This window comes from Gossypium raimondii, chromosome 6, assembly GCF_025698545.1.
Source record: "Gossypium raimondii isolate GPD5lz chromosome 6, ASM2569854v1, whole genome shotgun sequence".
Taxonomy (NCBI): Eukaryota; Viridiplantae; Streptophyta; class Magnoliopsida; order Malvales; family Malvaceae; genus Gossypium; species Gossypium raimondii.
Window position 1 is genome coordinate 51,122,476 of NC_068570.1, and position 14,593 is coordinate 51,137,068.

General features: G+C 34.6%; 1 protein-coding gene across 1 annotated transcript; it reads left to right on the forward strand.

Annotated features, from left to right (window-relative positions):
• The first annotated feature begins 9,615 nt into the window (after nucleotides 1–9,615).
• On the forward strand, nucleotides 9,616–11,856 carry LOC105773448 (5'-adenylylsulfate reductase 3, chloroplastic). Its single transcript, XM_012595370.2, is given in 6 exon segments — nucleotides 9,616–9,779; nucleotides 9,876–10,019; nucleotides 10,107–10,233; nucleotides 10,464–11,142; nucleotides 11,144–11,272; nucleotides 11,367–11,856. Coding segments are annotated over 6 exon segments (1,398 nt in total). The 5' UTR covers nucleotides 9,616–9,691; the 3' UTR covers nucleotides 11,598–11,856.
• The last annotated feature ends 2,737 nt before the right edge of the window (nucleotides 11,857–14,593 follow it).

Sequence of the window (14,593 nt, forward strand, 5' to 3'; positions counted from 1 at the left end):
AGGCTATAGACCAGATGTAAAACAAATGAGAAAGGAAATGGAGAGAAGACAGGAGAGAAGAAGGGCACGCTTGAGTGGAAATGAAGTTAAGTGGGAGCCTATGGCTTTTCCTCACATATCCAAGACCTTTGATCAGTGGGATTCATTCATCCTGAGCGAAGAATGCTTAAATTGAAAATTGTTGAAGAAATGTTGGGAGATGTCCACATCAATGCCATAGACACAGTTGAAAGAGAGACCTTACTGGAGATTTGCCCTTATAAACCTGGAAGTAAGCTAAACAATTGGACTGCAGAAGAGATTCCTATAGTTTTTAGAGCTCTTTCAGAGTAAATGTTTAGAACATCTTTGTTGTTTTTGACTTAAATTAGGAATTTCTTTATATGCACATGTGAAACGTTATGATTCAAATAAATACACTTTTCGTATTAGAGCCAGTAGTCTTTTTCATTCTTTTTTCGAGTAATTATTCTTTTATTCTTTTTCCACATCATTCATTCATTCATTCATAATCATATTTTTTCATAAATTCATTCTTTGTGTATTCTTTGGCGCCTACCATAGGTCCCTAGATATCAATGATATGAATGACGTTGCTTCAGACTCAGAATCCTCTTTTGAGTAAGAAATGTGTTTAGAGGGATCACATGATTTTGAAGATGACGTAGACTGTGATGTATCTCCGGACTTATTGAGAATGGTAGAACATGAGGATAAGCAAATCCTACCTCATAAAGAATCATTGGAGATTGTGAGCCTAGAGGAGGGAAATGAGGTAAAGATCGAAACCGACATTACCGCCAGGATAAGGCAAGACCTCATCGAACTACTCCGTGAATTCAAAGATGTCTTTGCATGGTCATATCAGGATATGCCTGGGTTAAGCACTGATATTGTGGTACACCGTCTTCCTATAAGAGAATATTGCAAGCCAATTTAGCAAAAGCTCAGGAGAATGAGACCTGGCATTGTGTTAAAAATAAAAGAAGAGGTCAAAAAGCAGTTTGATGCCGGATTCTTGCAAGAAGTCAAGTATTCAGAATGGGTAGCCAACGTTATCCCTGTCCCTAAAAAAGATGGGAAAGTGCGAATGTGTGTGGATTACAGGATTTGAATAGGGCCAGTCCGAAGGATAATTTTCCGTTGCCTCACATTGATACTCTGGTGGATAATACAGCAGGTTATTCATTGTTTTCTTTCATGGATGGTTTTTTGGATACAATCAAATAAAGATTCATCCGGAAGATATGAGAAAGACCACATTTATCACTTTGTGGGGGACGTTCTATTATAAAGTAATGCCCTTTAGATTAAAAAATGCGGGGGCAACTTATCAAAGAGCCATGGTAACTTTGTTTCATGATATGATGCACAAGGAGATTGAGGTTTATGTTGACGATATGATTGCAAAGTCCAGAACAGAAGAAGAGTATGTTCAAGTTCTGCGGAAATTATTTTTTAGACTAAGAAATTTCCAGCTCAAGCTTAATCCAACAAAGTACACATTTGGAGCTAGATCAGGGAAGCTGCTATACTTCATAGTCAGTGGAAAGGGAATTGAGGTGGACCCAGACAAAGTCAGGGCAATACGAGATTTGCCTCCACCATACACTCAGAAAGAAGTACGAGGTTTTTTGGGAAGATTGAATTACATTGCTCAGTTTATTTCACAACTAACTGAGAAATGTAACTCTATATTCCGTCTTCTAAAGAAGCATAATCCGGGTGTATGGGACGAAGAATGTCAGAAGACTTTTGACAAAATAAAGCGGTACTTGTCCAATACTCCAGTGCTATCACCACCTAGCCTAGATAGGCCATTAATATTGTATTTAGTAGTATTTGACAATTCTATGAGGTACGTGTTAGGCCAACATAATGAGACATGAAGAAAAGAAAGGGCAATATATTATCTCAGCAAGAAATTCACTGATAGTGAGGCGAGGTATTCGGCTATCGAGAAGTTTTATTGTGCCCTGGTTTGGACAACTCGGAGATTACGACAATATATGTTGTATCATACGACATGGCTGATTTCAAAATTAGACACCTTAAAGTATATGATGGAGTCGTTTGCTTTGAATGGAAGGATGGCTAGATGGGAGATCTTGTTTTCTGAATTTGACATAGTGTATGTAAGTCAGAATTCCGTGAAAGGGAGAGCGATAGCTGACTTATTAGCTAGCAGAGCCTTGGAGGATTATGAGCCTTTGAACTTTGATTTTCCAAATGAAGATTTGATGTATGTGGCAGTCACCGAAGAAAATTCCCAAATGAATCATGTGTGGAAGCTAAATTTTGATGAAGCCTCAAATGCTGTGGGTAACGGAATTGGGGCAATCCTGGTATCTCCAAGCAGAGATCACTATCCTATTGCTAGCAAACTAAATGTTGATTGTACGAACAATATAGCAGAATATGAAGCATGCATTATGGGCATTCGTGCGGCCATAGAACGTAAGATCAAAGTGTTGAAAGTGTATGGGGATTCCGCATTGGTGATGTACCAACTCAAGGGAGAATGAGAGACAAAAGACCCTAAGCTGATCAGTTATCGAAAGATGGTTCTTGAATAGTTGGACAAGTTTGATGACATCACTTTTTGTTAACTTCCACAAGATGAGAATCAGATGGCTGATGTATTGGCTACCGTAGCCTCTATAATCCAAGTGAATAGGTTTGAGGATATGAAGCCTATTCAGATGAGTATTTCTGAAACCCCAGCTCATTGTTATAATGTTGAGGAAGAGGGAAAAGATGATCATCCCTGGTATTTGAATATATTGCGATATGTGAAAAATTGTGAATATCCAGATCAGGCAACGGAGAAAGATAAGAAAGTGTTGAGAAGAATAGCTATTGACTATGTTCTAGATGGAGAGATCTTGCACAAAAAAGGGAAGGATCAGGTACTACTAAGATGTGTGGACGCAGTAGAAGCTAGAAAATTCTAGAGGAGGTCTATGAGGGTATCTGCGGAACGCATGCAAATAGTTTCACAATGGCCAGGCAGATCATGAGATTTGGGTATTATTGGTCTACTATGGAAAGATATTGCATCAACTATGCTAAAAAGTGCCATAAATGTCAAATTTATGGCGATAAAATGCATGCACTTCCTTCACCTCTTCATGTTATGACTTCTCCGTGGCCTTTCTCTATGTGGGGTATGGATGTCATTGGGCCAATATCGCCAAAGGCTTCTAATGGCCATCGCTTCATCTTTGTAGTTATTGACTACTTTACCAAATGGGTGGAAGCTGCTTCATATGCAAATGTCACGAAGTCAAAAGTTAGTAGATTCTTAAAAAAGGAAATCATATGCCGATACGGAATGCTTGAGAGAATCATATCCGATAATACGCTGAATTTGAACAATAGTGCGATAGCGGAGGTTTGCAGTCAATTCAAGATTAGACATCATAACTCGTTGCCATATCGCCCAAAGATGAATGGTGCAGTAGAGGTAGCCAATAAGAATATCAAGAGAATTGTGGGTAAGATGACTGAGACTTACAAAGACTGGCATGAGAAATTACCATTCGCCCTTTTTGCTTATAGAACGTCTGTCAGGACTTCGACCGGGGCAACACCCTTCTCTTTGGTTTATGGGGTGGAAGCAGTTTTACCTATTGAGGTGGAAATTCCTTCTCTCCGGGTATTGGCTGAGTTGAAATTGGATAAGGCAAAATGGGTTCAGTCTCGTTACGATCAGTTGAACTTAATAGAAGGGAAAAGGCTAAAGGCTATTTAGCACGGTCAGATGTATCAAAGGCGAATGATGCGAGCATACAACAAAAAAGTTCATCCCAGAGAATTTCATGAGGGGGAGCTAGTGTTGAAAAAGATCATTCCTATACAAAAGGATTTTAGAGGAAAATGGATGCCAAATTGGGAAGGTCCATATGTTGTAAGGAAAGTCTTTTCAGGAAGAGCTTTGATCTTGAGTGAGATGGATGGCAAAGACTTGCCAAACCCTGTAAACTCAGATTCAGTTAAGAAATACTTTGCTTAAAAAAAAGGGAGAAAGAGAAAAGGAGAGGCCAATGTGAAAATCCGCAAAGGGCGCCTTGAGACCAATAGGGATTTGAGTTGAAAACCCAAAAAAGGGCGGCTCAAATGTTGATCAGGTGGGGCATCCGGTGATCTTGCAATGATTGATTCAGAAAGGGGGACGCAATATCTTGGGGCATCAACAGAGTACTGTGGATCTTCTAAGCACATGTCGAACTCAGAGTGGTCTTCGAAAAGTCTGCGCAGAGAAGTTCAAACTGTGATATTTGGGGCACCTAGTCTTCTCAGTAATTATATCTTGGAATACATTATTCTTTTTCAAGATTCGTGTTTCCAATCCATTTTCTCTTTTATTCTTATTATTCTTTATTTTGTATTTTATTCTCAATAAATTTCATCTTGTCCATTTCGATAAGTCTTGTTGAAGAATTTTTCATTGTAGCAATGTTTAATGGGCTAATAATACTTTTACGAAAGAAATTTTGCATATTACTCTAGAAATTTCTAAATAATATAGAGACCTGAAACAGGGCCATTGTTTAGAATACACCAAGTTCAAAGGTTGAAATGTCTAAAAGGAAAACTCTGAAAGTAAGATTATCCTTTTGATTTTTGTCTGACTAAAAAATGGTGAAATGTAGTGATGACGACAAAGCTTGATTACTTTGTGATAAGAAGAAGTTTTCTTGGAGAATGAAGTCCTTCATTTGTGCATAGGCATTTGGTATGACACCCTGTAAATGGTGAAGGATCAAAGAGCTTCATATTCTATATTCTTGAAGTATGATAGGAGATGATTGAGAAAAAGTCATATTTTTCTACCCTTGGGTCACAGCGGGAGAAAGATGGTACAAATTTTGCGTCCCAATGGATTGAACTTTAAAGTTCATAGTGGGGGCAGTTTGATTAAGTGTTTATTCAGAAATGCCAGCTGAGCAAGAAGGCGTTGTAGCTTGCCGGTGATAAAGCCTTAATAAACTTTGAGTAATGATAACCTAAGCGGGTTCATTCTCGTAAAAATGACATTTTGCATTCATTCAAATGTCATCCATACACGTCTAGTTAGGAGCATTTGATTCATTTTGATCATAACATCCTAATCACTAGGCATAATTAGGTTCATAAATTGAATTATACAGGTCATGTTCCCCAGAGAACAAACCGGTGAAACTTCAGTCTTATCTCCCTGAAGTTGCAGTGGAACAGATTGAAGAAAATAATCCTATCTCCCTGAAGTTGCAATGGAGCGGATTAAAATTAGATCTTATCTCTTTAAAGTTGCAGAAGAGCAGATCGCATCCAGTCTTATCTCCCTGAAGTTGCAGTGGAGCAGATTAAAGAAAATAATCCTATCTCTCTAAAGTTGCAGTGGAGCGAATTAAAATCAGATCTTATCTCTCTGAAGTTACAGAAGAGCAGATCGCATCTAGTTTTATCTCCCTGAAGTTACAGTGGAGCAGATCAAGATGATAGATCTCATCTCTCTGCGGTTGCAGTAGAGCAGATTGTTTCAGACTTATCTTTAAAGTTGTAGCAGAACAAGTTAAAGGTACAAATCCTATCTCCCTAACGTTGCAGTGGAGTGGATCAAAGCATTAATTCCTATACTGAAGATGCAGTAGGATGGAATGAAGCTACTAGGAGAAAAGAGCCTTGAGGTCCGGCATGACCAGGCAAAATTGGTCATTTCTAAAAGTCTTTGCTTCGTTCCCATTACATGATAACGACCAAAGAGGGGCAGCTGTAATAGGCCAATTTTGGCCTGGTTAAAATAACCATGTATACAGCCCAAATAAACTAAAAACGATGCCTAATAAGGCCCAAACCAATAACCTCAGACATTAAATTTTTCAAAGAACAACAAACCCTAGCGACTAGCGACAAATCGTGACCAGACCCACGCACGTCGCGAGAAGCGCCTTACGTTCGAATTCTACCCATCACCCACGTCGCTTCACCTACGATCAGCAGCTCCGTATAACGTCGATTCCACCTGCAAACCACAGATAACAATAATACAAAAATGTAAAAGAGGGGGTTTTGTCCATTATTTTTAGGCTATATAAAGCCAAATAGAGATCTATAAAAGGGGTTACGAAATTTGTATCAAAAAAGGGATCATTGAGAATACAAAAGCAGAGAATCGAATAGGTTTTAAAAGGTTATTGTGCTTTCTTCCTTTCTTCGTTTTTCTCATTACTGTTTATATGTTCGTTACATTTTCTTAAACGAAGAAAAGAGAAATAATATACTTACCTACGAGAAAGAAGTCTTGTTTGCTGCCCGAATCGGAGTTGGAGGGAGGCCTTAGATCCGTTGTGGTGATTGCGGTGGCTTGGGGGAGGGTTTGGGTTAAAGAAACCCTAACAGAGCACCTCCCCATTGTTTCCTTTTCTTTTGTTTAAAACAGAAAAATGAAATTTTTTTAAGGGAAAAAGAAAATTTATGTTTTTATAATGGAAGCAAAATGGCGCCGTTCGGTGAGGAGGATCCGCGCGCCAACCCGACCCGGTCCCAAGATCCGCGCATTTCTTCAAAATTGGCCATTTGCGCATTTGGTCCTCTATTTTTTGGGGGGTGTTTAAATCAGTTTTTTTTTAAATTCGGCCACATATTTTAATACTGTTTTAATTCAATCCATGTTACTGCGCGGCGCTTGGGCGATTTGGATAAATTACCCTTTTGATCCTCCTCCTGTTGTGCGCATTTTAATTTGGTCCCTTTTTGTGTTTTCTATTTTTAAATTTGGCTTTAAAATTTCGTTTGTTTTCAATTTAATCATTAATCTGTTGTTTTAAATTTTTTCATATTATTAATTTTATTATATTGTATATTGTATATTATTATTATTATTATTATTATTATTATTATTATTATTATTATTATTATTATTATTATTATTATATCTATATATACACGCAAAGGTATGTTAATATATATATATTTTAAATGTTTTAAATATATACATATTTTCATAATTTATTAATATATTTTCACTTATATTTTTTTATATATTTTATTTATTTATTTTTGATACCTATACATATTTTATATTTTATTTTCATAACTTTTATATACATGTTTTAATATATGCATATACATATTTTAAAATCTACTTATATATCATATTTTATTTTGTAAATACATATACATATATAATTTAAATTAAAGTAATAGTTTCATGTTATGCATTAACATTTTTAAGAAAATATCTTGGTTTCGTCAAAGTATCAAAATCATCATATTTTATAAATTTTCAAGATATTTGGCATTCATGATTCTCGAGAAAGATCGTGTCCTAACTTACTGGATTGCGATTATTTTTCGATGAATTTAGAAAGCCAAGTATTTATTTTGCAATAAATTCACACAATTTTCAAATAAAAGTTTATTCTCGGGAATCCAAAAATGTCGGGTCCTAACTTACTGGTCATGACATTTTGTCATCTCGAAATAAGAATTTCTAAAACAAAAGGCAATATTCCGTATTTGGGAAATTCGAGTGATCGTGCCCTAACTTACTGGGTTTCGATTTTTCTCCTTTAACCCAAGCAATTGAATATCCTCTTAAAATTTAAATGCATGAGTTTTAAAAATCACAAGACAAACTTGATTTTGAAGATTTAAAAATATTGTGCCCTAACTCACTGGGTGTGATGTTTTATTTCTTTGAAATAAGAATGTTTTGTTATTTTAATTCATTCACAAGTAAAAAATTTTCTTTTAAATTTTTTTTTCAAATTCTTCGACACCAAGACATTAAACAATCAATTCGGTACCGATTTTGGGCGTTACGAGGGTGCTAACCCTTCCTCGTGTGTAACTGACTCCCGAACCTGTTTTCTCAAATTTCGCAGACCAAAATCGTTTTTAAGGTGAGCCGATCACAACTCAATCAAGGATCGTTGACGACTCCAATTTTTTGTTTTTAAAACCGACAACTAAATTTTTGTTTTCAAAAATTGGTTTCGCCAATTGTTATTTTATATAATAACATGATAAATTAAATCTTATTATATTACCTTGAATGTACTTCGAAATAAAATTCTATAAACATATATGTATGATAAATTATTTAATTATATATGGAAAAATTATTTGTTTCTATTAAATGGACCACCACACAACCATATTGTATTTTAACTTAATTGAAATTTCAATATTTATTTATTTATTGATACTAATTTGATCATATATGAGCTTTTGACGGGTTACTTTCAATGCCTCTTATTTTATTAAAGAGGTATAATAATAAATTTAGTCCCTAATATTTATTAATTTTGTTATTTTAACTCTATTTTTAATCATTTTGATCCTAACTTTAAAAATGGTCAAATTACTTTTTTATGGAAAAGTTAACTTAACTGATAAAATTTTAATGAAATCGACATGATAAGTTGAGTAACAATCCACATGTATTTCATAAAAGCTCAAAAGAATACGTAAAAGTATTTAAAAAGTTCATACAAATTTATGCATGTTAGCAATGAAGTAATTGTGAACTGTCACCGGTCAGTCATATTAATTCTATTAAAATTTTAACAATTTAGTCAACTTTCAATTAAAAAACAATTCGACTACTTTTTCAAGGTTTAGGGCTAAAATAATCCAGAAAATGAATCAAGGTCAAAGTGCTAAAAGAGATCAATACTAGGGACTAAATTTAGAATAACACCATTAAAAAACAACTTTATGTACTATCACTTAAATTGAACAATTTATTTATAGAAAACGAAAAAGGTTATTATTCATTGGGGGGAAAAAAACAAAGCAGGACCATTTATTTATAGCGTTGGACCACCTTGATATGAGGTCAGCAAATTTTGCATAATTTAAACCACTCCTTAATCTCTCAAAATAATAATTATTTTTATGTAAGCTAAAAAATTATTTAAAGAAGGTTAAATGCTTTAGAAATGTATTTTTGATGGACTTTCATTTATAGTCCTTTTACTTTTAGAAATGTGCATTTTTATCCTAATTTTAACTTTATTTTCCATTAATTCCTTCAAATAATTTAACATAACTTATTTTTATTAGACATATAATGGCAACTTTTTGTACGGTTTGACAAATCCTTGCACGTTGAAAAAAATAGAACAAAAGAAGTCAACAAACTCTGTGGTGTAATGTCAAAGGAATTTTGTTAAAATGAAGTTTTGGGTTAAATCCCTAAACACCCCTCCCCTTTCCCCTTAAAAAAGAAAAAGAAAAAAGTAGAAAAATATATCATATTTGTCCAATGGTATAAAAATGCTAATTTAAATAATGTTTTTAAAAATAAGCCATGTGAACTTATTTGATGGAATTAATAAAAAATTGATCTCAAGACTGAAAATACACATTTCTAAAGTAGTGGAACTGAAAATATCAAATTATGATAGAAGGACTAAATATGCCAAAAAGGCATAATATAGGACCTTCTATAAATTAGACCTTAAAGAAGGACCAGAAGAAAGAATAAATAATCTAAGAAGAAACAATGAGGGAATACATTAACCTCCATCCAATCAAAATCAGCCACGTAAGCAAACGATGATATTCGAAATTACGTCCAGGTTCAATGAACCAGTTTATCAAGCTATTATTTAAGCCTTTCGCTAAACACATCAAAGACAAAGACGGATTCTTTATTTTTTGAGAAAACAAAGATTACATTTTTTTTTGGGGTTTGAGAATGGCGTTTGCTGTTACTTCATCGTCTTCTTCAACTGCGATTTCTGGTTCTAGCTTTCCTCGTTCAAGTGCCTCCCCTGATCTCAAAGGTAATTGTATTTTTCTTTTTTTTTTCCTCTGAAAATTTCGTTTTTTTTTTGGGTTAATTAAGTTTATTGATTTTTTTTTTAATTTGCTGTATGCAGTTCCACAAATTGGTGCAGTCCGGTTAGCAGATCGTCATGCAACGGTGAGTCTGTCTCGAAGACGTTGCGCAGTGAAGCCCGTAAATGCGGAGCCAAAGCGTAATGATTCCATCGTTCCTTTAGCAGCAACCATCGCTGCTCCAGGTAAATCTTCAAAAAAGAACTAATTTTTTTAAATTTGATGGTTTGAAAAGGGTTTAATCGGGCTTAATTATTTGGTTGATTCAACAGAAATATCGGAAAAAGTAGAGGTGGAGGATTTCGAGCAATTGGCTAAAGAACTCGACAACGCTTCTCCACTTGAAATTATGGATAAGGCTTTAGAGAAATTCGGAAACGACATTGCCATCGCTTTCAGGTAACCCTTAGCTCAAAAATGCTTCGCGTTTAGTACTATTAGTAATAGAAGTGAATAATTTGTATGCCAAAGCATCTCATGGAATATTCTCCTTGTCTGCAAGATCTTAAATAAAATGGTGAATGTGTTAGTCCAACTGTCACTTTAAGATTTACTAGATCATTCTTTTAATGGAAAATTTGAGTGTTAATTGAAAATGGGAATTTTCGTTATGTTTTGAATTTGTGCAGTGGAGCGGAGGATGTTGCTTTGATTGAGTATGCGAAATTGACTGGTAGACCATTTAGAGTTTTCAGCCTTGATACTGGAAGACTGAACCCAGAAACTTATCGATTCTTTAATGAGGTTGAGAAACATTATGGAATCCGTATGGAATACATGTTTCCAGATGCTGTTGAAGTTCAGGCATTGGTGAGGAGCAAAGGGTTATTTTCATTTTACGAGGATGGGCACCAAGAGTGTTGCCGGGTCAGGAAAGTGAGGCCTTTGAGGAGAGCACTCAAAGGGTTACGTGCTTGGATTACCGGTCAGAGGAAAGATCAGTCTCCAGGGACTAGATCGGAGGTTCCTGTTGTTCAAGTGGATCCTGTTTTTGAAGGATTGGATGGTGGGATTGGTAGCTTGGTGAAGTGGAACCCAGTCGCCAATGTTGATGGTAAGGACATTTGGAATTTCCTTCGGGCGATGAATGTGCCTGCAAATACTTTGCATTCCCAAGGATATGTGTCTATTGGCTGCGAGCCGTGCACTAGGCCGGTTCTACCGGGACAACATGAGAGGGAAGGAAGGTGGTGGTGGGAGGATGCTAAGGCCAAGGAGTGTGGTTTACATAAAGGAAATTTGAAACAAGACAGTGCAGCCCAACTTAATGGCAACGGAAATGGGGCTTCCCATGCCAATGGTACTGCCAAGTGACATTTTCAATAGCCAGAGCTTGGTCACATTGAGCAGGACTGGAATTGAGAATTTGGCGAGATTGGAGAACCGAAAAGAGCCGTGGCTTGTTGTGCTCTATGCCCCATGGTGCCGTTTTTGCCAGGTAAACCCTGTTTCAAACTATGCAGAATTTTAATTGAAAAAAATGTTGGTTGTTTGGCTTTAATCTGATGGATGAGTGTATGAATTTTGAACAGGAAATGGAAGAATCTTATGTTGAACTGGCGGAGAAGCTGGCAGGCTCCGGGGTGAAGGTAGCTAAATTCAGAGCTGATGGTGAACAAAAGGAGTATGCAAAAACAGAGTTGCAGTTGGGAAGCTTCCCAACCATACTTTTCTTCCCCAAACACTCGTCTAAGCCGATAAAGTATGCATCGGAGAAGAGAGATGTAGATTCATTGATGGCCTTTATTAATGCCCTCCGATGACGGGAATCAAAAAGTCATTTGTCTGAATTAGCTGATCATCAGTCGAGCGCCGAAGAATGAAGCTGATAAGCTTAGGACTCTCCACTCCAATACCCTTGTTTTCGAGATTCAAGTGAGGGTGTAAAACCCAGATTTTGCCATGCTCTGGTGCTTTTGTATATTCAGCACATACTTCCGTGTTCTATCTGAGGTCTTTTTTATTTAGAGGGTATCATTAATCATCGAGAAGTAAATTGAACTGTTTTGGATTTTGTCTCAATGGGAGGAAACTTCTCTTCTCGTGACGAAAAAGCATAAATGTTTCACACTACTTCAGCATTGATCTGTAAGTCCTGTGCATGGAGTGGGTCTAGACCACCTGCCTGTCAGGCGCCATCAACCCAGCCTGATCTGGGTTGGGATGGGATTAGAACTGGTTGGGCTTAATCCGAATTTAAATTAAATGATAAAATTATATATTTAATATATTATTATTTAAAGAGTTAATTGCAACAAACTATAACCCACCTTCTAAATTAGTTTTAAATTTCAAAATATTTTAATTACGAGGTTATATCCTAATTTTATGTAGCATAAATTAAAGAAAAACAAAGAAAAGTGAATATAAAAATATATACTTTTGAGGTTTTCAAAATTATTTTATTAAGCTGTATTGTTGATTTTTCTTTTCTTTTTCAATTTTATTTTATTTTTAGTTTTTACGGTTAAAAGTTTTGTTGTAATATTTTTATATTCTTTTAATTTTTAATTTTAAATTATATCACATAAGGTTTAGTATATTTTTAATAGTTAAATTAATGATTTTAATTAATAATTTTAATAACGAAGGAGCTAATAGATATAATCTTAATACTTTAGGGTGTACTTAAAACATTTTGAATTTTAGGGTTTAGGATTGAAATTTTTGTTGGAATTGAGCTTTGGCTCCACTCGGCTTATGGACACATTTTAATAGATCGGGTTGGGAGTAGATAGGTCTTTTTTACCTCAAATTGGTTCGGGTCAGTCTGATTTTTAATTTTTATTTAAATTAAATTATATTATAAAATATACAAATATTAATATAAAAGTATATATTTAATATATTATTATTTAATATATATTTAATATATTATTATTTAAATATATTTAATATTTTTTGGATGGATTAGGCTACGCTCGGGCCTATGTTTGGATTTCTTTTTGAAACTAAGCTTTGACTTGGCCCAGTTCGATTTATGGACACTTTTTAATGGGACGAGGCAATATTTTTACTTTTTTTTAACTTTCTAGATCTTAATTTTATTTAAAGTTGAGTAATTTTCATTTTAAACTTTTATTGTATTAGAGGCTAAATTTTAGAATTTCAAGTTTTAAAATCTCTTTCATCAACAAGTTTAGTTAAATTTCAAATGAAATTAGATTTTAATCCTAGAATTTTAAAATTTTAAGTAGAATTAAGTTTTAAATTCTTTTAGGATTTGCTTTAAGCTCATAGCATTTTATGTTTTACTTAGATTTAAACTTTGGAAATTTAAAGTCAAAATTGAAAATTTTAAGTTAGAAACCTAAATACTAAATCTTGTAGGACTATTGTTAATTAGGCATTATAAGGGTGTTCTAATCTTTTTTACATGTAATTTTACTCCCAACCCCAGATTTTGATAATGAGACTGAGTCTTAATTTTAAGATTTTTCTTAAATTAGTCTGAGGATTAGTCTTAAAACTTTAAGCGATACATGGCTAACTGACATAACTCAAATTGGTTAGGGGTGACTCTACTCTTTTAGGTTTTCATATCTAGCTTTCTAAGCTTTCATTGAGCACGTTATGACACATGACACCATCAAATTGGTGATTTTATTAGCCACAAAAAATTCTTGGCCTAGCTTCGAATTGGATGTCAAACCGACATTCTTGCATGTATACTTGAAGTAAGAGGTTTTTTTAAACAATCCCCTAAGTATATTAAGGATGGAAAAGAACCTAAAGTTTATACATTGAAAAAAACTCCATATAAATTAAAGTAAGCTCTATGAGCTTGGTATGGTTATATTGAGGCTTTTTTTTTTTTAATAAAAGTGGAGTTTCGAAAGCGTCCATATGAGCACACACTTTTTGTTAAAACTAGAGATAATGGGAAAATGCTAATGGTGTGTTTATATATTGCTGATCTTACTTTTACTAGGAATGATATAGCCATGTTTGGTGGTTTCAAAACGTCTATGATGGATGAGTTTGAAACATCAGATCTTGGGAAGATGTTCTATTTTCATAGTCTAAAAGTGATGCAATCTGATGATTGAATTTTTTTTCCCAAAAGAAGCATGTGGGAGAAATTTTGGATAGATTCAAGATGAATAGTTGCAAATCTATCAACACTCTAATTGGGTTTAGGTTGAAGCTAAATAAAAAGAGAAATGGGAAGAAGGTGGACAAGACTTTTTACAGCAAATTGTAGGCAACTTGATGTATTTAATTGCTATAACTCCAGACATTATGTATTTTGTGAGTCTTATTAGTAGTTAAATGACCCATTTGAAAGACCCATGTTAGCTGCTAAGAGAATACTTCATTACCTATAAGGAACCAAGAATTTTGGTATTTTCTATAAGAATGGTGAAATGTTAGATTTGATTGGCTTCACTAATAGCCATCATAAGGTGACAAGGATGGTAGAAGGAGCAATTTAGGCTATGTTTTTATAGTTGGCATAATAACTATTTTGTAGTCATCCAAGAAGCAACCATTGTCACATTATCAAACACAAAAGCTGAATTTGTTGTTGCTACTCTTTATGCTTGTCAAGCTATTTGGCTTAGAATAATCTTTGAAGAACTCTAATTCAAGCAAGAAAGTGTTGGAAAAATCAGTTAAGAAAATGATTTTACAATTACAGCATGTTGACACCATTTTTTTGATAAAACGGGGTCGACTTGGATTTTGAAAACGAAAACGAAAACGGGAGTCCCCACCAATCCTTTTTGATGAGGTGTGATCGGGTGACCTCGAAAAG